At 43.6% G+C, this 23971-nt stretch overlaps 1 protein-coding gene across 2 annotated transcripts in view; it reads left to right on the top strand.

Moving 5' to 3' along the window:
- Positions 1–23971, top strand: part of LOC124795002 (tubulin epsilon chain-like) — a 145675-nt gene that overhangs the window by 12570 nt on the left and 109134 nt on the right. For both annotated transcript variants that reach the window (XM_047258756.1, XM_047258755.1), the window contains exons 2-3: positions 16449–16672; positions 16807–16922. In XM_047258756.1, the coding sequence (XP_047114712.1) occupies positions 16449–16672; positions 16807–16922 (340 nt within the window). The remainder of the gene's footprint in view (positions 1–16448; positions 16673–16806; positions 16923–23971) is intronic.

The raw sequence follows: 23971 nt of genomic DNA, 5'->3' as shown, positions 1-23971 counted from the left end.
CCGTGGTTGCAGGGAACTGTCTTCCAAATTCAGAAATCGGCGGTATTGAAGGCGTACCTGTCGGCTTGTCAGAGATCATTTCAGCTGATAGACATAATGCTTCACCATAATTCAGCTGTGCTGGTATATATTCCATGCTTTTCTTGAAGTCTGACTGCAACGCTAACAATACAGTCAATAGAGTCTTTGTCCATGTAACTTCATTACACATCAGTGCCGCCTTCAGTTTGCAGTGGAATCTTCCCACCACCCTGTTGCTGGGTGGGTGATAACTCGTATGAATGTGGATGCAGTTGCTCAGGCAAAGTAACTCCTGGAATAATGTGGCCTCAGTCTGTTGACCTCAGTTGTTTGTTATTGTTTGGGGCATGCCAAATCTTGCAGTCTAACAGCTGAGTAGTATCCTTGACATAGTTGCAGTGGTGGCGGTTGGTTGGTTGGTTGGTTGGTTGATTTGGGGGAGGGGAGGAAACAGCAACGTCATCAGTCCCATCAGCTTAGGGAAGGAAGGGGAAGGAAGTCGCCATGCTCTTCAAAGGAGCTATCCTGGCATTTATCTGAAGCGATTTAGGGAAATTATGGAAAACCTAAATCAGGATAGCTGGACACGGGTTTGAACCATCATCCTCCCGAATGTTAGTTCAGTATTCTAACCACTGTGCCATCTCCCTCGGTACGGTGATGTGAGATCAGCGATGGGGAAAGCCTGAGGCCATCTTGTGAAACAGTCCGAAATGGTAGCTAAATAACAGCAGCTGTCCGAGCATGATAGCAGCCCACCCAGTCAACACGGATGTGTGCAACCCGTTCTGTAGGTGGAACATGCGTGCCCACTTTGCAATTCTGGTAGCAATCACACTGCTGTTCCCATTTACAACAGTCTTTACTGATTGCAGACCAGACACCTTTTTTGGCAGCAGGCGTGTAGTGGTCCATATTCCTTGTTGCAACAGTCTGCACCGAAAAAGCTGAGTATGAAAACCCGTATCATCCTAAGCAAAACATCTTACCACAAGGTTAAAGTACTGATGGTGTCTTCAGTTACTTCAGATTTGAACTGGATAGTTCATGCCCCTGTAGGGCACATTGCACTGGGTCAAGTGCTTGTACATGGGCAATTTTGTCCCATTATACAGTTCCCGTGCTTTCAGAACATCTTGACAGGCAGGCGGCAACTATGTTTTTACTGCCGCCTATGTGTGTATGTTGTGAATTGTGAGCCAGATGCCTAATCAACCTTGGAGGACTGTCTGGCATTCCTTTCTTGAATAGAGCCATGATTGGCTTGTGATCTGTATTAATCATGAAGTTTCTTCCCTTGACTGAATCCCTGAAGTGTCAGACTGCTGCATACACTGCATAATGCTCCTTTTCAGTAATACTCTAAGACCTTTGCATGTCTGCGAATAGCTGGGAAAAGAAAGCTGAAGATTGCCAAGCACCCTCAACAAATTGCTGTGTTACCTCCCCCGTGGCCACTTGACTTGCGTCAGCAATGAGAGCTGCAGGCATCTTAAGCTGTGGATGTGCCAGCAGAACTGCCTGCACCGCATCTTTCTTCACTTTCTTGAATGCTCTTATATGTTCGAGATTACAAGATGCCTTTTTTGAGCCCACTGTGTGTTAACCTTTTAGCAGTTTTGTTACTGTTGCCAGTGATGTTGTGGTTTGAAGTATATGCCGCTGACCGTAGTTTAGCATTCCGAGGAATGTTCTTAGATCTTTGAATGTTTTTCACCAGGGAAGATTTTGAATGGCTGTTATGTATTCTGCAAGCAGTGAGAACTTTCTGCTGACACCTTAGAACTGAGGAATTTCATGCTGGCCTGGCTGAAAACACATTTATCTTTGTTGAATATGGCACTGGCATCTTGTAGGCAGTTTATTTACTGTAGAGACTTTTGCTTGTCTCGAGACTGCGAAAAACTAGAGTGGTGTCCATATAACAGAATATTTAGTAGAGTCCATGGAGCACTTGGCGAATGAAATGGTGCCATGTTTGGGCAGAGTTTTTCAATCCGTATGCCATATAATAATATTTAAATTACCCAAGGGGTGTGGTGATTGCTGTCTTGATTGTGTAAGATGGTGCCACGTGAATTAGGGAGTATGGGCAGCTGCAATCAGTAATGGAGAATATTTTTGCGCCTGCCACTGACTTGTTTGTCCATAACATGTGGTGTAGGATATCAATCTGGAGTCATTCCAGAACTTAGTACCCAGCAGTCGTTTCACAGCCTCGATGTTATGCAAGAACCGTTGCCTAGTTTTTGACATAAAAGAAATACTTAGGAATTCATTGAGATTAAGGCACCACACTTCATTGTGACTAGCCATTACAACTATTGCCTTTTTGAGTTGCCCGTCTTGACATACACGATGAAGTTGAAATAGTGCAAAAATTCTGCTCCCAGGGTGGGCTCGGTGATGTTTGCTATCAAGAAGCTCCATACTAAGTGTTCTTCTATACCGAAATCTGAGACCATATTCCTTCTGCTGTATGCTGTAATTGTTGAATTATTCATGGGTGTTAAATGGAGATGTGCCGCCATGATGTCTGGGTGAAACAAGTCTCTCGGCAACATACTAATATCAGACCCTGTGTCAACCAAAAAGCCCTTCTGACTGTCTATCCATTTTGAACAGTTGTATGGAAATATTCTGAGACAGTTATAAATATGACTCTCAGATATTGCCCTTCATATTCAGAATTACTCTTTGATGGATTGTGACATTAGGATCGTGACCCTTTGAAGCTAAAACTCTCGCATCTGTGTGTGGCTGAAATCCAGTGTCACTGGGTGTGCATTATCTCCCTGCCAGGAATGGGCTCAAACTCCTCTGTTGCTGCTGAAATTGAACTCAGGGACATGTGCCAATTAGAACAGTTGGGTGTGAATGAAGAATGTTGATCTGACTTTTCCACCGCAGACATCTTCCTGTACATCTGTATGTGCACTATGGAAAATATTGTTTGTAAACAAGCCCTGTGGATCCACTGTGGTAGCTGCAGCAGAGGGGGATAGGAGAGGGTGAATCTCTGATGGAACCAGCACCAGAGAGTCTTATCCTTCCTTAACCTCTCGTCGCACTGTTTGCTGCCTTGCCTTTGCCAACTGCTGGACTCTGTGCCTGATACATGCTGCTTGTTTTTCAGGGATGCCACTTGCCTGGCCAGAATCAGAATGCTTTCTGCTAGCTGCTCAAAAGCAGAAGCTGGTGGTTCTGTCCCCTTTATGTCTGCTTCGGGGCTGTTGCTCATGTCTGTTTCCGGAATGCTCAGTTTGGGTCCTCCAGCTGAAATAATGCCATCAACAGAGATGTCAAATTTCAATTCTTAGCATGCCGCCATAGCCCCAGCTTTTTCTGCTAACACTTGAAGAGGGTTATCTTTGTCCCCGGCCATAGTTATCCTTATATTTTCTGGTAGCCTCTTAAGCCAAAGCACGCATAAGGACTTTTCCAGCAGTAAATTCGGCTCTCCTGGCAAACAAATTTTACACAGAAGTTGACAGTGTGACTTGTTACCCAAGCCTTCGTAGGTAATTAACCTCTGTAATCTGTTTTCTTGTATAGGGGTGAAGTGTTCAATTAAGTAGTTCTTAAGCACAGCATCAACAGCCTTGTTTGTGATTTGCTGAGGTGTGCTGTGATGCATTGGAATGGCATGGTGTCATTGTGAATGTCATGCTGCCAAATTCTCCCCACATGCAAGAACCAAAGTTCAAGTCTGTATGCCCAGAACATTGGCAATCTTACATGCTGTGCAGCCATAACTTGTGCTGGAGACTTTTGAAGTTGCCATTATACGGCCTTGAAAGGATCTGATCCTGCGGTTTGGAGTGGGAGCTGAACATTGCCACTGTCCTTGTGTTTTACCCTACCATTGCCTGTTGGAGTCGTCAGTTTTTTTATTCAAAGTCGGGCCAACACTGTAGGAATGCTAAATGGAGAGGTAGATCCAGTAACATTCGACTGCACAATTTCAAAAGATACCAGAAAAACAAAGACAAAGTAATTTATAAAAATATACTCCTCTTCACTGTTGCAATCACTTAGTTGCCACCAAAGGAGGCGGCGTAGTGATTAGAACACTCGACTCGCATTTGGGAGGATGACGGTTCAAACATGAGTCCGGCCATCCTGATTTAGTTTTTCTGTGAGTTCCCTAAACCACTTCAGGCAAATGCCGGGATGGTTCCTTTGAAAGGGCACTGCCGACTTCCTTCCCCAGCCTTCCCTAATCCGATGGGACCGATGACCTCGTTGTTTGGTCCCTTCCCCCAAATCAACCAAACAGCGGGTGCTGATAACCTCATTGTTGTGCGCCCTAAAACACTAATCATCATCATCATCATCATCATCCCCATATCAACCAACCAACATATTTGTCAATCACTATATCACTACAACAGTACATGTTCCAAATCCTACTGGAAGTCGACATCCGTGATAAGGGACTGTAATTTAATGGTTTAATTCTGTTTACTTTCTCGTGTCTTGGCATGACATATGCAACTTTCCAACCCTTACTTATGCATCTTTCATGGAGCATAACTGAAAAGGAAATTTACTTCATGTACCTTTAGCTGCAAGAAAGGCAAAAATTTTACCAATAGTAAACAGAAATAAAGCTTATGTTATTTCCAATACAGCGATGTGGTGTTAAAAACTGCACATTCTCAATATAATGAAAATTTGACTGCAATTTGTTATGAAACGAAGGAATCATAAATATCTGTATTGCTAAGCAAACTCTACATAGAAAACTGAACATTTTGAAAAATAGTCACCACTCATTTGTCATTATTATCTCTGCATTTTGTGGTTAGGGCTTCATGTACAATACATTTCCTTGTTTTGTTTTTATTGTTTAGTGCACTGTGCAACTTCTAGTTCTGTAACTCATTGGGAATAATGTCTCTTTCGGTACACAGAGATGAGGCTGCCATTAATGAGAGGCTGAAAGTGGAAATGAATAATGCTCACCCACCAACTGCATGAACACATTTTCCTCAACAATAGCTGCTGTCCCAGATAAGCTTCCTGCTATCTCTTGAAAGATTTACTGTGCCCCTTGAGAAGGAAAGGATGGAACTGTGATGTAGGCTTTGTATCATGGGTAGAGAGATATTAGGAAAATAAAACACTCCAGCAGTACAGTATTAAACCAGAAATCAACATTATGATGAAAATAAAATTTTGTTACTCGACAATAATGCCAGACATGCTGATACATTGATAATTGTTGAATTTGTTTGTTGTTGTTGTTGTTGTTGTTGTTGTCAGTCCTGAGACTGGTTTGATGCAGCTCTCCATGCTGCTCTATCCTGTGCAAGCTTCTTCATCTCCCCGTACTTACTGCAACCTACATCCTTCTGAATCTGCTTAGTATATTCATCTCTTGGTCTCCCTCTACGATTTTTACCCTCCACGCTGCCCTCCAGTGCTAAATTTGTGATCCCTTGATGCCTTAGAAAATGTCCTACCAACCGGTCCCTTCTTCTTGTCAAGTTGTGCCACAAACTCCTCTTCTCCCCAATTCTATTCCATACCTCCTCATTATGTGATCTACCCATCTAATCTTCAGCACTCTTCTGTAGCAGCACATTTCGAAAGCTTCTATTCTCTTCTTGTCCAAACTATTTATCGTCCGTGTTTCACTTCCATACATGGCTACACTCCATACAAATACTTTCAGAAATGACTTCCTGACACTTAAATCTATACTCGATGTTAACAAATTTCTCTTCTTCAGAAACGCTTTCCTTGCCACTGCCAGTCTACATTTTATATCCTCTCTACTTCGACCAACATCGGTTATTTTGCTCCCCAAATAGCAAAACTCCTTTACTACTTTAAGTGTCCCATTTCCTAATCTAATTCCCACAGCATCACCCGACTTAATTCGACTACATACCATTATCCTCGTTTTGCTTTTGTTGGTGTTCGTTTTATATCCTCCTTTCAAGACACTGTCCATTCCGTTCAACAGTTCTTCCAATCCTTTGCTGTCTCTGACAGAATTACAATGTCATCGGCGAACCTCAACGTTTTTATTTCTTCTCCGTGGACTTTAATACCTACTCCGAATTTTTCTTTTGTTTCCTTTACTGCTTGCTCAATATACAGATTGAATAACATCGGGGACAGGCTACAACCCTGTCTCACTCCGTTACCAACCACTGCTTCCCTTTCATGCCTCTCGACTCTTATAACTGCCATGTGGTTTCTGTACAAATTGTAAACAGACTTTCGCTCCCTGTATTTTACCTCTGCCACCTTTAGAATTTGAAAGAGAGTATTCCAGCCAACATTGTCAAAAGCTTTCTCTAAGTCTACAAATGCTAGAAATGTAGGTTTGCCTTTCCTTAATCTATTTTCTAAGATAAGTCGTAGAGTCAGTATTGCCTCACGTGTTCCAACATTTCTACGGAATCCAAACTGATCTTGCCCAAGGTTGGCTTCTACTAGTTTTTCCATTCGTCTGTAAAGAATTCGCGATAGTATTTTGCAGCTGTGACTTATTATACTGATAGTTTGGTAATTTTCACATCTGTCAACACCTGATTTCTTTGGGATTGTAATTATTATATTCTTCTTAAAGTCTGAGGGTATTTTGCCTGTCTCATACATCTTGCTCACCAGATGGTAGAGTTTTGTCAGGACTGGCTCTCCCAAGGCCGGCAGTAGTTCTAATGGAATATTGTCTACTCCCGGGGCCTTGTTTCGACTCAGGTCTTTCAGTGCTCTGTCAAACTCTTCACGCAGTATCGTATCTCCCATTTCATCTTCATCTGCATCCTCTTCCATTCCCATAATATTGTTCTCGAGTACATTGCCCTTGTATAGATCCTCTATATACTCCTTCCACCTTTCTGCTTTCCCTTCTTTGCTTAGAACTGGGTTTCCATCTGAGCTCTTGATATTCATACAGGTGGCTCTCTTTTCTCCAAAGGTCTCTTTAATTTTCCTGTAGGCAGTATCTATCTTACCCCTGGTGAGAAAAGCCTCTACATCCTTACATTTGTCCTCTAGCCATCCCTGCATAATCATTTTGCTCTTCCTGTCGATCTCATTCTTGAGACGTTTGTATTCCTTTTTGCCTGCTTCATTTACTGTGTTTTTATATTTTCTCCTTTCATCAATTAAATTCAATATTTCTTCTGTTACCTAAGGATTTCTACTAGCCCTCGTCTTTTTACCTACTTGATCGTCTGCTGCCTTCACTATTTCATCCCTCAGAGCTACCCATTCTTCTTCTACTGTATTTCTTTCCCCCATTCCTGTCAATTGTTCCCTTATGCTCTCCCCGAAACTCTGTACAACCTCTGGTTTAGTCAGTTTATCCAGGTCCCATTTCCTTAAATTCCCACCTTTTTGCAGTTTCTTCATTTTTAATCTACAGTTCATAACCAATAGATTGTGGTCAGAGTCCACACCTGCCCCTGGAAATGCCTTACTATTTAAAACCTGGTTCCTAAATCTCTGTCTTACAATTATATAAACTATCTGATACCTTCTAGTTTGTTAGTGATTTCAAATAGTGATAGAAAATGTTGTCCCTATAAGTAAACAATCAAAAGTTAGATACATCACAAACAGGCGTAGTTTAATAAATGTATAATCAGATTTTTGTAAGTCATTAACTGACTAAAGATTAGTAGTTCTTTTGGTTATGATAGTGGTTGCTAACTGCCATGTTTAAATCACTGCTGAATTGAAAGGACCTTTCTCAAGGTAATTTTATAATTAGGTGATGATTAGAGACACATTTCCTAACACATTCAAATGTGTATGCAGTAATAGTGCCAGTTTAAACAGAAGGCAAACAAATCACCTCTCATTGCAGACCAATTTACTCCTTTTAATATTCTCAAAAATATTTTAGTAAGTGCCTACTGAAGAATAGTGGCTAATTTTGTGAGCAGAACTTATTAATTTTCTGTCGGATATTGAAACAAATAGAATATATAGTGCCCTAATAATCAATTTACTTTAGAATGTGGCTAGTAGGGGTCATCAGCGTGGAAATACAGTTCCAAAAAAGTGGTAAACTCAGTGTCAAACTTTACAATTATTAGTACGAGGAATGTGGCACAAGTTAATGGCCAGTATCACTGCTGAAATGTTGGTACAGTTGCGAGAGAGATATTATTTCTGCATGAAAAATTGGCAAACGTTTGTATGCCATACCTAGTTCTAGTAAAGTTTCAAATCATAACGTAGCTCTCGCTGATTTATACAAGATGGGCAGGAAGATCACAGTGTTGATACAACTAGAAGTAGTCATGAACAGCGCCATCTGCAGATGATGCTTTTAAAATGTGCCCTTGGTCACACAAGGCTGATTGGTAACAGAGTGGAAGATGGCTCTTGCGTCACTATTGCAGCGGAGCCACCATCTGGCGGCTGGTCCCTGCAACACTGTACTGTTAGAATTCTCACAGTGTTAGCAGTGCTATTTTGTGCCATAACTTTGTACATGTAAACGCCATTGGCAGGTACATAAATTACAGACTTATAGTTCTCTATGTCAGTAAGAATGGCAGCCATAGAGCAATTAGTGTTACTGGCGTTTATGTTGTTAAGGGGTATGAACAGCATCAGATGCTGAACGATTGCCGTGAAAGCTATGGAGGTGCTGCATACTCATATGAGACAGCATTATCAGCATCTGACAGAGTTTGTAATGGGCTTCATTGTGTGTCTTAATTTGGCCAGCTGGTCAAATTGTGCAATATCCAGATTTGTGGGGCATTCAGATGTGGCAGTGGCCTGTCATTGGACTGCATTGAAATGTGAGGGCAGGCATACTAGTTGCTAAGGTTCCATTTGGCCACCATGAGAGGATCACAGTATTGTGCACCAAGCACTTTGTAACCCTTCACATTTGTGCCTGCCATCCGAGAACAAGTAATAGACTCCCTGCAACATTCTGGGTCATCCTGCACCATTGGTTGGAGCAGCAGCCAGACTAAGTAATTAAATTGCATACATTAGCTGCTGTTAACAACAAACACAAACCGTTGTGCATGGAATGATGCTGTGACTGGGAAGCATGGATTGCTGATGAATGGCATTACATTGTGTTCAACAACTGATTGCTGTTCTGCACTTCTCTGGATAACCATCGTTGGGTTGTATGGGGACAAGCTGGAGAGACGACTCACTCTTACAATATTTTAGAGAGGTACAGTGGTGTTACGCCTTGCACATTATTGTGGGGAGGGGGCAGGGAAGTGTCAGCTGTGACTATTAGTAGTGATTGAGGGAACTCTGATGGCACAACAGTGTGTCACAAACTTCCTACATCCTCATGTGTTACCTCTCAAGCAACAGTATCGTGGAGCCATTTTTCAACAGGACAACTGTTGTTCACACATGGGACATGTCTCTCTGAACTGTCTGCATGATGTTGAAGTGCTCCTGTGGCCAGTAATGGCCCCAGATCTGTACCCGATAGAAAGTGTGGGACCAACTCGGATGTCAATTCCATTTCTGTGCCAGTACCCTAAATATCAAGGGCCAGTTACAGCATTTGTAGGCCAGCTTGCCTTAGGAGAGGATACAATGGCTTTATGACACTCTTTCCAACCGAATGAGTGTGTGCGACATCATACTGATAAGTGGGTTCATACTGCTGAGTTCTAATATTTGTCTCAGTTTTGTAATAACTGCAGTAACATCACATGTCCTCTTAACCTGTGAAGTTTCATTACATTTCTTTCTCCCCTTCTTGATGCTTCGTTTTTTGGCCAGGCAGTGTGATACCAGCCGACTGACGAATTGACTTGTGGACAGGCCCATTCTTTGCGCATTATTAAGCTGTGGAAATTGAAGATAATCTTATGAATTATATTTGTTATATATATCACCCCCCCCCCCCCCCCCTCCCGGGGCCACATAGTCCTTTTGTGGGTATGTGTGTGGCACACATGGGGCCCCGAGCTATTGCAGTCTTCTTTCCCTTCCAGGCTGCATTACCATCCCTGTTCCTCTCCCTCCCTATCCTTGCTCCTTTGTCCCTGCCCCGTTTTCCCCCTTAGTGGACTACTTTATGTCGACCTGGCTATCGTCCTGGCTTTGTTTTGGTCTGTGCTATTGTTTAGTTTACTGTTCCCATCTCCTTTTCAGTGTTTTTGGTCCCTTTGGGGTTTGACCTCCATTTCCAAAATTCTCCGTTCAGTGTGAGCCATTTGGGGATGAAATCCCTACCTAGCATCCATGGTGCAGGTTCCTCTCCCCCTCCCCTCCCCTTTCTCTTTGCACCCTGGCCCCCTCCTGCTGGGTCACCAGCAGGGTAGCCAGTCTGTGTGGTGGGGCTGTTAAGTACCCACTTGGAGCTGTTAACGCCTCGTGTATGCCCAGGAGTCGATGCTCATCACTTTGGGGCACCAGAACTCCCGGAAATGGCTGCTGTGCCAGGCAGCTCTCGCTGTGGCTGATTGGCACCCATGGGGCGAGCCCCTGAGCGGAGTGGGTGGTACTAGGGCGGACACCTTGCGCATGAAGCGACAAAAGCTTCACCATCTTGGTCATTCTGTGGCCACCTCTAAGAGTGATAGCAGACGTGACACTCCTTCTTCTGATCCTTCGGCCTTCCCCTCCCTGGCCACTCACTGGGAGGAGGGTCAGGCTTCCCGGCTTGGGTTGAAACCTTTCCCTTGGTACCTGGTTTGTACTAGGATGGATGGTGGAAGTTTTGCCACCACCAAGCCTTTGTTTTTCATGGAGACGATTGAAAATAAGTATGGCAAAGTTGAATTGATAAGTAAAATGCAGTCCGATGCTTTGCTCATAAAGACATCTTCTACTGCCCAATCTGACGCCCTGCATGCTTGTGACCATCTCGGTGAAGTCCCAGTCTCTGTCACGCCCTACCAATCTTTGAACATGGTACAGGGCATTATTTTCCACTGGGATCTTTTTCTCCAAACTGATGAGGAGCTCCGTGATAACCTCGAGCGAAGAGGAGTTCGTTTTATTCGCCGTGTGCAGCGAGGCCCTCCAAACAATTGCACTGCTACGGGCGCCTTTATCCTGGCCCTTGAGGGGAATGTCCTCCCAGAGAAGGTCAAGGTAATGGTCTATCGGTGTGATGTAGAACCTTCTATTCCACCACTGATGAGATGCTTTAAATGCGTACAGTTTGGACACATGTTTTCCCACTGCACCACTGATCCCTCTGCAGTGACTGTGAGTGTCCCCTCCATGGGGGAGTGCCTGTGCTCCCCCGCCAGTGTGTATAAATTGTCGTGGACAGCATTCTCAATGTTCACCTGCATGCCCGGTGTTTGTGATAGAAAGGATTCAAGAGTACAAAACCTTAGATCGGCTCACTTACACTGAGGCTCATCGAAAGTATGACCGGCCCCATCCCATGTCTATGACTCCTACTTTTGCTTCAGTTACATCCATTCCCCCTCCTACCCCCTCCTCTTCCTAGCCCCACCCCATTCACCCCATGCCTTCTGCCTCCTCCTCACTCACCCACTCTCCCTCCCCCTCCCCATCAGTACCCATACTCACTCCTCCCGGTGCTGCTCCCCCTCCCCATCAGTACCCATACCTACCCCTTTGGGTGCTGCTCCCCCGCCAGAGAAGTGCTCCCCTTCTTTGGCGGCCCCCAGTACTGGAGTTCCCTGCCGGGACTCCTCTTCCTGGCATCCCCCTGAAAGGCGATATGCTGCTCCACATTGGCAGCGTGATCCGCTGCCAGTGGCTGCCAAGATTGCCTGGTGTAATTGCGTGCCCGCCCTTGCTGAAGCCTGCCCTTCTCTTTCTTCCCAAGAGAAGAAGCAGAAATGCAAGAACAAGGGCAAGGCCCCTCTGGTACCCCGTGAGGTGCAGCATTCCCCTCCTCCAGCCATTGAATCAACATAGTCTGACCCCACCTATATGGATATTACCATATCCTTATTGGTAACAGATGGCGACTCGGCGGCGTGACCAACTCAGATCCATTTGCTTCTCATTTGGACTCTGGCTTGAGAATCCTCCAGTGAAATTGTAATGGATATTTGCGTTACCTTCCAGAGATGTAGCCCCTTCTTTCCTTCTACTCTGCTGCTTGTATTGCGCCACAGGAGACCCATTTTGTAAATTCTTACTCACCTGCCCTTCGTGGGTTCCACACTTTCTGTCGGAACCAAACTGGCACCTTGCGGTATTCTGGTGGTGTTTGCAGCTTGGCCTGCAAGGACATTGTTAGTAAATGGGTTCCCCTCCGTACCACTCTGGAAGCCATTGCTGTTGGGGTCCATCTGGCCACTCCAATCACAATCTGTAATCTCTACCTCCCACCTGACAGGCTCGCCCACATCCCTTGCTCTAACTACACTTCTTCAACAACTCCCTTCTCCCTTCCTGCCACTAGGGGACTTTAATCACCGCAACCCTCTTTGGGTAGTCATACAACTACTGCCCTGGGCAGGACAGTTGAAGCTATTCTGGCAGGGCTTGACCTCTGTTTACTAAACACAGGCACTCCCACACACTTTAGTGTGGCGCACGGCACTTTCTCTACCATTGACCTCTCCATCTGCAGTCCCGGCCTTCTTCTCTCCATTCAGTGGGGTGTCCACCATGACTTATGTGACAGCGACCATTACCTGATTGTTTTGACCTTCCTTCAGCGTCTCTCGCTCCGTCACCCTCCCAAGTGGGCCATATATCTAAGGCTGATTGGGGTGCCTTCTCCTCTGCTCCCATCCCCCCTGTACTGCTACACGACGATGTTGATGAATCTACACAGACTTTTTGACTGCCACCATCCTTTCAGCAGCTGTTTCAGCAATCCCTTCTTCCTCAGGTTCCCCCCGTTGGAAGATAGTCCATTGGTGGACTCCAGAAATTGCTGCAGCCATAACAGACTGCTGCCGTGCTCTTCAACACTTCAAGCGGCACCCTTCTACTGCTCTTCTTCTGGCCTTTAAATGACTCTATGCCTGGGACAGCTACCTAATCAGATTTCAGAATGGATTTGCTGGGAACGATATGTAGCTGCCATAGGACCATACACCCCCTCTTCAGAAGTCTGGGCGAAACTCAGGCAAATTTTTGGCCACCCTCCTCCCACTGGGGTTGCAGGAATTTCTGTGCGTTGTGTTGTCCTTACCAATCCGGACTTTGTAGCAGAAAATTTCTCTCAACACTTTGCTCAAGCTTCAGCAATGGCTCAGCATCCACCCATGTTCCTTCTCCTGAAAAAGTGCTCAGAACGACTGACTTTATCTTTTGTTTCTCGCTGCTCGGAGCCCTATAATGTCCCATTCAGCGAGTGGGAATTCGCCAGTACCCTCGCCTTTTGTCCCGACATGGCCCCTGGACCGGATCAGATACATAACCAAAGGCTCCAACACTTATCAGTGGCTGGCCTCCATCGTATACTGACCCTCTTCAACCGTCTGTGGAGTGAGGGATTCTTTCCTACCCAGTGACAGGAAAGCATTGTTCCGGTGTTGAAGCCAGGGAAGCCACCTCTTCAGTTGGATAGCTACCATCCAATTAACGTTACCAACACCCTCCGCAAGCCCCTTGAATGCATGGTGAGTCGGCGGCTGTTTTGGATCCTTGAATCCCGCAACCTTTTGTCATTGACTCAAAGTGGTTTTCGCTGTGGCCGCTCTATGTTGGATAACTTGGTCCACCTGGAGTCTGCTATCTGGTCAGCTTTTGCCCATCGGCAACGCCTCCTTGTGGTCTTCTTTGATCCGCATAAGGCCTATGACACCACCTGGTGCCACAACATCCTCACCACCCTTCATGAATGGGGCCTATGTGGCACTCTGCCCATTTTTATGCGTAACTTGCTTTCTTGTCACTCTTTCCGGATCCAAGTTGGCTCCTCCTACAGCACTCCCCATCAGCAAGGAAATGGGGTTCCACAGGGTTCCGTGCTGAGCGTCCCTCTCTTTCTCATAGCCATTAATGGTCTGGTGACAGCTGTTGGGCTGACAGTGTCCCCCTCTTTGTATGCTGACGATTTTTGTATCTATGTCGCTTCCTCCGTAATGGGCACTGCAGAACGCCGTCTACAGGGGGCAATCTGCCGGGCGCTCTCATGGGCTCTCTCCCATTGCTTTCAGTTTTCGGCGGCCAAGTTGTGTGTCATGCATTTCTGCCGTCGCCGTACAGTCCATCCCCATCTGGACCTGTTCCTTGATGGCCAGCCCCTTGAGGTGGTGGACACCCATCGCTTCTTGGGTTTGGTCTTTGATGCCCGGTTGACATGGCTCTCTCATCTTCACCAGCTGAAGAGGACGTGCTGGTCCCATCTCAGTGTTCTTAGGTGTCTGTGCAATACCACCTGGGGTGCAGACCGCTCTGTTCTCCTGCAATTGTATCAAGTGCTGGTCCAATCTCGTTTAGACTATGGTTCTGCGTCGCCTTTGACGTTGCAGATACTAGACCCCATCCATCACTGCGGGGTCCGACTTGCAACTGGTGCCTTCTGGACTAGCCCTGTGACCAGCCTTCTCGCAGAGGCGGGTATTCCACCACTGCGAGTTTTGCGCCAACAACAGCTGATATCTTATGCGCTCCGCATTTGCTGCACCCCAAAGCACGCTAAGTATGGTCTTTATCCAGACACGGAGATCAACCTGCTGCAGCGACGACCACGATGTGGGCTTACCATGGCTGTCCGCATTCAGTCGCTCTTTTCTGAGCTCCAGAAATTCCCTTCACCGCCTCTTTTCGCTGCTCACGCATGTACCCCTCCATGGTGCGTCTCTCAGCCACAGCTCTGTCTTGATCTTTCAATCGCTTCAAAGGATTCTGTCCCTCCGACGGCTCTTCACCACCAGTTCTACTGTCTCCTCCATTCCTTTCAGGGTTGAGAAGTGATCTATACGGATGGCTCCGTGGTTGCTAGCCGCACTTGTTTTGCTTACACCTCTGCGCGATGCACGGAACTTTGTTTCTTGCCAGATGGCTGTAGTGTTTTTATTGCAGAATTGGTAGCCATCTTGCGCGCCTGGACCATATCCGCTCATGCTCAGGACTATCCTTCAATATCTGTAGTGACTCATTGAGCAGCTTGCACGCTATCGGCCAGTGCTTCCCTCGCCACCCTTGGTCATCACTATCCAGGACTCCCTTTCTCTCCTTGCTCAACGTGGATGCTTGGTGGTTTTCATTTAGATCCTGGGTCATGTTGGGATCCCTGGCAATGAACTTGCCGACCGACTGGCTCAATTAGCTACTACCAGGCTGTCTCTTGTTATTGGCATTCCACAAATAGACCTTCACTCGGCATTACGTCATCAGGTTTTGGGCCTTTGGGATGCAGAATGGCACACTCTTTCTTTGCCGAACAACCTCAGGGTGATTAAGGATTCTACAACTGCATGGTGGTCCTCCTTACGGGCCTCTCATAAGGCCTCTGTTGTCCTACGCCGCCTCCGCATCGGCCATACTTGGCTGACTCATGGTTATCTCCTCTGTCGTGAGGACCCCCCCCCCCCCCCCCCCCCTCTCTGTTGTTTTGGATCGATGTTGACTGTAGCTCACATCTCATTGGACTGCCCCAACTTAGTCGCCCTGCGACGGACTTTTGGCTTTCCAGACTCGCTACCCCTGGTGTTGGCTGACACGACCTCAGCGGCTGATCTCATTTTACGTTTTATTCGTGATGGGGTTTTTTATCGCTTTATTTAATGTAGGGACCTTCCACCTTATCGGTGAGTGGAGGGGATGGCAGGCCCTCTTGCTGCCTCCTTCGCCCCGACTGGATTGGCTTCAACTGGGCTTGGTGGTTCACCCCGGCCTTCTGCTTTTCCACTCCTTTCCTTAAGGGGTCTGTTATGTCTTGAGCGTTTCTCTTATCTCCTGTGCTTTTTCCTTCACGTCCCTGTCATTAGTCACTTTCACTGACGACCGCTTAGTTTGGTCCCTTCTCCACCCAACCAATCAACCAATCCACTTCCTCACTTCATCTTCAGGTAGCACATGTAAATATGTGTTATAGTCTTTAGTTGGTAAGAATAGTGCTTGAGACTAGATGTACCTATTTCCTCCATTTTTAGTGCTTTTATGACAAAATTTGAACCCATTGATGAACTATTCACCACCAAGATGAAACACTGCCCCTATGTTGTACACATAGTTTTCAGTGGAATCTGGTTCCACTAGCACCATCACATATCAGAAACTGGATGGCTAAGTTTTCCCCTCCTTTGGAGTGAACAGAAAATGTCTGTTTACTGTAAATTTACCCAGTGCTTAAAAGTTGGCAAATGTACATAAATATGTCATAGGTTGAGGAACTGTGCATAAAGTGATACAGCTAAGAGAAACAAGATTGTAACTCAAGTATGAACGGTCAGCCACCCTCATATTTAAAGAAACATTTAGAAATAACATAAATGCTATTTTGTCAACATTGCAAATGTAAATACAATTTATAATCAATGTGTTGCATGGTCCTTTATATCTTTTTTCAGTTGGCCAATGTGGTAATCAGATAGGAAACGAATTCTGGCCACTTGTTCTTCAGGAACATGGTATCCATTGGAAGAATCAGAAAATTTCCACACAGAAGCTACAGAAATCTAAGCAAATGGAACTATCAAAAGCACTCCACAGTTTCTTCTCCGTACCCAAATCTTCAACAGAATCCACGTACAAAACTGTGGCTGACTTGGAGAGAGGAAAGGTAAAAGCAAGGGTAAGTTCCAAGCATTTGCACATGGCATCTGTGTTAGTGACCATTTTCCAGCTAACATATTTCGGTAAGCTGGAAACAAAGTGTATTACAGCCAAATTTCAAGTGCTGTTTTGATGAAAAATATTTATTTCCAGGCTTTATGCATTGACATGGAAGACAGTGTTGTAGCTAATTACAGAAATGGGCCATTGTGCAACATATTTGATAAAGCCTGCTTACTGACAAATTATCCTGGCTCGGGAAATAATTGGTAAGAGAGTTTGTCCTAATAGCAAGCACTGTATTTCTTTCACTTGCATGCACGCATGCCCATATGCATGTGCCCCCCCCCCCCCCCCCCACACACACACACACACACACACACTCTTTACCAGTGCTAGAGGTCAACTACAAAATTTCAATTCTGTTTTAATCCACATGTCTACAATACAACTCACAGTCAATCTCTCTACAAGTAGGAAACAAAGCAAAATTAATCTCAGGAGATACGTGCGTAGAAGTCACGTGGGAGGGAGGGGAGAGAGACAACAACAGCTGTGCGACATATAATGGAAAACAAATGAGTAAACATTAAGTTTCTAATCATGTGGCTGGACAGTGCAAATGTCTCACACAATACTTCAGCAGTGACCCAAGTATGCAGGTGATACAAACTACTGTTGTATTGGGAACAACACAGGCATTTGTGCATTTCATTTCCATTCCCATTGATTCCCAGTGCTACTACTGACTTACTGCCACCTTACTTGCCCAGCATTCAATAAGAAAGCAGTAGTTGGTTTCTTAGTTCCTCAGTCTGCTCACTGCAGGCACTTATTCTGTGTTTAGGGTAACAATTTCAACTGTGCCTTAGACAATGAATAATTGTATTTAACATTTTACTGAGATTGAAATCATAGCCTCCAATGTCAGGTTCTTAGATGAATAAAATGATCTTGCTTTTTATGACATCCTTGAAGGATGAGTACCGTATTTACTCGAATCTAAGCCGCACCTGAAAAATGAGACTCGAAATCAAGGAAAAACATGTTTCCCAAATCTAAGCCGCACCTGAAATTTGAGACTCGAAATTCAAGGGGAGAGAAACAAAGTTGGTCCATTGTAACGTGAGACAAAATTTAGGTTGAATGGATGAAGACACAGCTACAGTAGTTTGGTTCGAGTTGTAAGCCTAGCAGTTATGATTTACCAGGTAGCCATTGCTATGCATCAGGCGCTCCGTCTGTGTTTATGCGGATACCCTTCCTTTTTCACGTGCTTCGTCTGGTTTGAATCGCTTGCTTATTTTGCTTTGATCCGTTCTCTTTGATAAAGGTGTTGACGTCACTCTAAGCTGAAAATGCATTGTGTCATGCATTGTTTATCGCATTCAGATAATGAGTGTTTACACCGCTAGCGGCATGGTTTGCTTTTGTGGGCACTACCGCCACTTGGAGAGAGAGAGAGAGAGGGGGGGGGGGGGGATTGATTGCCCCATTAGCGAAACAATGAACAATGGCAATAGACTGCTATTTGTTGTTACTTACACTGCTGCTTTCTTTGATAATGATCAACAAGAACCAAATAATAGACTGCTTATGATAGATGTTCTGAACGAGAGTTTAAGGCCCGTCCGCATGCAACGATCTGTCTGCGCAAATGTCTGTGCACATCACTTCTGCGCAGACAGATCGTTGCGTGTGGACAGGAGATTTGCACCAACATGAGGTGTGTGCAAACGTGGAAGTTTGAGTTGGAGGCTTGAGCGAATCATCTCAAATCTGTGGGTTCAAACCACATCTGTGCAGACAAGTTGGAGTAAATCTGGTGCGAAACAGCTGCTTGTTCAGTCTAGTGTTTGTCTTTGTGCGCACAGAGCATTAAAATGGCTGACGCTCGTCAGTGTTCTAGACAGTTTATCAGTGAATCCATTGAACTTTATAGAAATGACCCATGTTTGTGGAAGATTAAAAGTAAAGAGTTCAGTGACAGGAACAAAAAGACAACTGCATACAATGCATTAATTGAAAAATTACGAGAAGTTGACGCACCAGCGAACTGAGAAACCGTAATAATAAAAATCATTGTGGACTGTTTACTGAAAATAATTATCAAAAGTTCAAAGATCTGATGTTGGAGTGGATGAAATACACCAGCCAAGTTTGTGGTATTTTGTAATTCAAACACGTCTAAAACAGCAAAAATATTGTGATTCTTCATGAGCAAAAATATTATTTGTAACTTGACAGAATTAATGTACTTTACTTGCCTTCATGAGCTTATCCTTCAGGACAGCGTAAATAGCTTCACTTGTGTTGAGTATAATTTCGCTCAATGCTTGTTTAGAAATTGCAGCTGAAAATTTAAAGTCCTTATAGCTCCTTCCTGTTGCCAGGAATCTTAACCCATTACTGGCCAGAACTCTGTCGGATCATATTTTGCAAATTTTTATACATAAATACATTACATTGAGCGATTAATTGAATAAAAAGAAAAAGTTGTTTTGGAAATTTTCAGTTTATTAGAACAAAAACTACAGACTGTCCCATTTTTGGGACATTGGCCAAATGCGCTATCCAAATTCACAAGCTTATTCTCCATGCATAATATTGTAAGAAACAACACAAACAATAAAGAATGTTTTAATATTATTGAATGTCTATTCAGTATGAACTGAAGCAAAACACTTGTCGTGTACACTAACATTGCACCTATCACAAATTTTTGTTGTTTTTTTCTTGCAGTAAGCACATCTCTTCTGTGTTTTACTTGGCACAATGAAATGATTTCCTGGATCTAGTCGTACATCTGTGCTCACCCGCCCCCACATCAATTTGCGTCCTTGTGGTCCTCTGGTTTTTGGTACTGATCCTGTTTTCTTTGATACGTAAAACATCACTATTCTCCATCGGACATCCAAAAGTGGGAGCTTCTCATTAGAGTTAGCAATTTGGTATGCACGCCATGTGTTTACTACGCAGATATCTATCATCTGTGTGAATAGTAGCAACCACCATTTCTTTGACCTTATCCTCGTCCTATAAAGTGATATCTGTTTGTCCAGTAGATCTACGCCACCCATATGGACACTGTATTCTTCAATGAGATGTGGTATTGTAACAGATATTTCCTTTTATTTGCCCATGAGTATCTTTTAGTAGAACTCAGAGGAGTGATAGTATTGTAATTTGTAATTTGTCGCTGCACATACCGGTGTGTTGTCACTCCATTTAGCAACCAGAACTTCATTCTCTTTGTCAAACATGTAGTCATAGAATCCTCGTTCCTTTTCTTTCGCCATTCTTTTTGAGTCATTCAAAGGACATGCATTAGTTCGGATCTCTCTTATTGTTCCTGTAACTTTCATTTTACTCTTTCTGAGTGTGATCAGTGTGTCGACACTGGTGAAAAAGTTGTCAAAAAAAAGCTTATCATTCGGATACTCTGATTCTGGAATCATGCTTGTTAGTTCATTTATTACCCTTGCACCTAAAGGCTCCTGTTTGTTGTCAGTCTTGCCACAGTATGGCGAAAAATTATAAAGAAAGCCATTGGAACTTGTAAGACACCAAATTTGATAGGCTTTTCCCTCAGAAACATTTTAGCTGAATGTTTGCCATAATAACGTACCATCATTTCATCAATTGAGAGTTCTGAATGAAATATGCCAAATTCCTTTTTCAGAATTTCAAAGTACAACCTCATTTTGTACCTCTTGTCGTTTCTGTCTATTTTGGAGTTGTCATTGAGATGAATGAATCTCTTTATTTCCCAAAACCTATTTCTTGACATGGAGTTGAAGACTAAAGGAACACCGACATCAGGAGCCTGTTCCCAGTACATATTCTCATGGGGAAGCTTATGATAACCACTCAGAAGTAGTATGCCAATAAATGATTTTAGTTCTTCTTTGGTTAGCAGAAAATTTATTTTGTTAAGTTGGCAAGCATAAATTTCGCTTTGTTCAATAATAATATCTATTAGTTTCTCAGAAAAAAAAAAAGAAATCCTCAAACACCTGGCGCACTGTCTTATTTGCTAAACATTCCGCAACATAATGTTCATTGCTCTTCCCTGATTCACTAGTGTTTGTGTACGTTGGTTGACATTTATACCACTTACATTTATATTTTTTTGTAGATAACGCACCACTTTCTGCTCCATGCCCTAATGCTTTCCTTCTTTTGGCTTCTGGAGATACAACTGTAGCATTAGCTTCATCTCGGCTGGTTATGAGCTTTAAAGTACCGGCTACATCTTGTACAACAAATTCATTGTTCAGTACATTTTCGTCAATGTCTTCTTCATCTGTTATTACACCTGCATCGGGTGGAATAATCGCCAATTCTACGTCAGCATCTTCATCGTCACTCTCTTGATGGTTCTCTAGTTCTTCTAGAATTTCTTCAAGTGTAAGTCCACACAGCATGTTTTTATCCTGTTGGAATCGTAAAATTCGAATAGAATATGAAAAAAACCAGATATAATGAACGTAAAATGCAATTCTTCTCTGTATAATACGTGTATACGAGAATAGGGCACATCAACAATAAATGATAGTGTAACATGCCATTGTCCCATTATTGGGACGCATAAAATATATCGATATTGCACTTACTTGAAAAAATCTGAAGTATACTTAATCTTACACAGACATTCATATGTTCATAACAAACACGCCCCAACAACTAAATCACAGCTCATTGTCGTCCAGGAACTACCAGCAGACATACAGTGCTGCCAAGCGCGAGAACAAAAAATCAGCAAGTTTATAATTTTCCTGACGTGAAGTACTTAGAAAAAAGTTATTTATTTCACATTTACAGGCATTATAGCAGTCAGTTGAACCTACAGGTGCAACAATAAAGGCTAAAAGCTCCATTGCTTACGTAGAAATAAGTAAAATATACGCGTCCCAAAAAAGGGACAATGGCCAGTAATGGGTTAATGTCACCGTCAGCTGTTCATGGAGAGAAATTGCTCTTCTCATTCAGGTATTATTTCGTATAATATGAGAGGTTATGAGCGTTAAGAGACAATTATAAGTTTCGACATCCATCTGTAAATAATTACGCCAGTCGTTAGGGTGGCCCTGCAACTCTCGCAGTAAATGTATGTGCGAAAAATGCTTTCGCTTTAGCAGCCACTATGTATACCATTTTGACCGCTCTCTCTGTTTCCTGCGTTTTGTCTGAATGTTTTTTGCAACACAAGTTGCGAACACAGACCACAACAGAATTTCTTCAATTCCTAAATTTCAAAATAAATTAATTAAACTTCTGACGTTTTCGGCGAGTGTAGTCGCTTGCCACTGATATTTGTTTTCTACACCGACAAATGGCAGGCGAGTAGTAGATTTGAGTTTGTGTCGTGTGAACACAAAACATTTGCAGCGATCTTTTGCATGTAAACTGCGCAGACAGATCGTTGCATGTGGACCGGCCTTAGCGAAAAATTTTCTCTGTTTGAAAATCTTTGCAGACATTCTGCACAGAAATTAGAGTAATCTTAGATGTAAAAATCTAGTCTGTTGCCGTGCTTCATTTCTGACTGTATCACTATTCAGTATAAGAATAATACAAATATATAAACATGACGTGATATATATATTCTTCGGCGTTTGCTGTTTTCTCACTCTAGTTTCGTAGTTTATTAGGCAGACAGGGTTTAAATGAGATAGCAGCAAATACGAAAGAATACATGGCATAATGTTTACATTCGTATTATTCTTATGGTGAAGAGAATACTGCAAGTGATTCACGATTCATAAAAGTTCCTATTAGCAACCATCTCATGTCACAGGTAGGAAAAAATTCAGAACGTAAGAGTTGGCCATATTGACACACATCCCAAACAGTCTTGCCAGTCAGATTTTCGTAGTAGATTTTTAGTGATGACTTCAAATGAAGAGTGTGTTGTTGTCTTCAGACCGTAGACTGGTTTGCTGCAGCTCTCCACACTTTTCTATCCTGTGCAATGCAGAGTAACAACACTTATAAAATAAGAATGAAAATAACTTAGAAATTAAACGCTGAAATTTGAAACAAAATTTTATTAGGTTTGTAATACATCTTATACGAAAATTTTAAAACATCAGTCATGATTCTGAATCAGTATCGCTCTATTCTTTGTTGCGTATTTCTTCATACAGAGCATCGTCGTCCGTACCATGTAGTGCATTGGATATCGAACATTTTTTAAATGCTTGTTGCACAGTCTAATTTGGAACACACTTCCACGCATCATAAATCCATTGGCATACTTGTGACAAACTTGTGCGTTTTACATGCCCTGTTGGTGTCAGTTGTCTGTCGCTTTTCGAAAGCCAGTCTGTGTACATGCGTTTAAGCTTGTCCTTAAATGGTTTATTCAACAGACGTCAAGTGGTTGCACAATTGACGTCATCCCGCCTGGAATTACCGCCAAGTCCGTTTTGCTTTCCTTTAATTTTCGTTTTACTGCAGGTGGTGTATGGCCTTCGTACGCATCCAATACCAGCATACTGCACAAACCAAGTATTGCGCCAGGACGACGATTCCACACACGCCTAATCCATTCCAGCACCATGCCCTCCGAAAACCACCCAGTTTCGTTTGCTCGTACAATTACAGTTTTTGGAAACACTTCTGATTTCGGTAAAGTCTTTCGCTTGAAAACTATGAATTGGGGTAATTTATGTCCATCTGCTGTGCAACCAAGTATGACGGACATCCGATGTTTTTCACCCCCTGATGTAAGAACACTTATGTTTTTCTTTCCTAAGGCGTCAACCGTATAATTTGACGGCATGTCAAAACATATGGGAGTTGATCAGCATTTTCGATCTGATCAGGAAGGTATTGCTTTTCTGTGCGCCGTCTAATTATGAAGCGCTGAAATTCCACAAGTTTTTCTTCATAATTTTTCGGCAGCTTCTGTGCTTCTGTTCGCCTCTGAAGTGAAAAACCCCAGCGCTTCATAAACAGATCAATCCAGCTGCGACTAGCGCAGTGGTTAGCACACTGGACTCGCATTCGGGAGGACGACGGTTCAATCCCGTCTCCGGCCATCCTGATCTAGGTTTTCCGTGATTTCCCTAAATCGTTTCAGGCAAATGCCGGGATGGTTCCTTTGAAAGGGCATGGCCGATTTCCTTCCCAATCCTTCCCTAACCCGAGCTTGCGCTCCGTCTCTAATGACCTCGTTGCCGACGGGATGTTAAACACTAACCACCACCACCAGCTGCGACTAGCCTTAAAATTTTCGATTTTTTGCTGTCTCGCAATTTCATGTGCCTTAATTTTTAAAATTTCAGCGTTCACAGGCAGGAATTTCTGACAT

Source organism: Schistocerca piceifrons, chromosome 4 (assembly GCF_021461385.2).
Source record: "Schistocerca piceifrons isolate TAMUIC-IGC-003096 chromosome 4, iqSchPice1.1, whole genome shotgun sequence".
Classification (NCBI taxonomy): domain Eukaryota; kingdom Metazoa; phylum Arthropoda; class Insecta; order Orthoptera; family Acrididae; genus Schistocerca; species Schistocerca piceifrons.
Note: the sequence above shows the minus strand (reverse complement) of the source record. Positions and strands in the feature narration are given on the sequence as shown.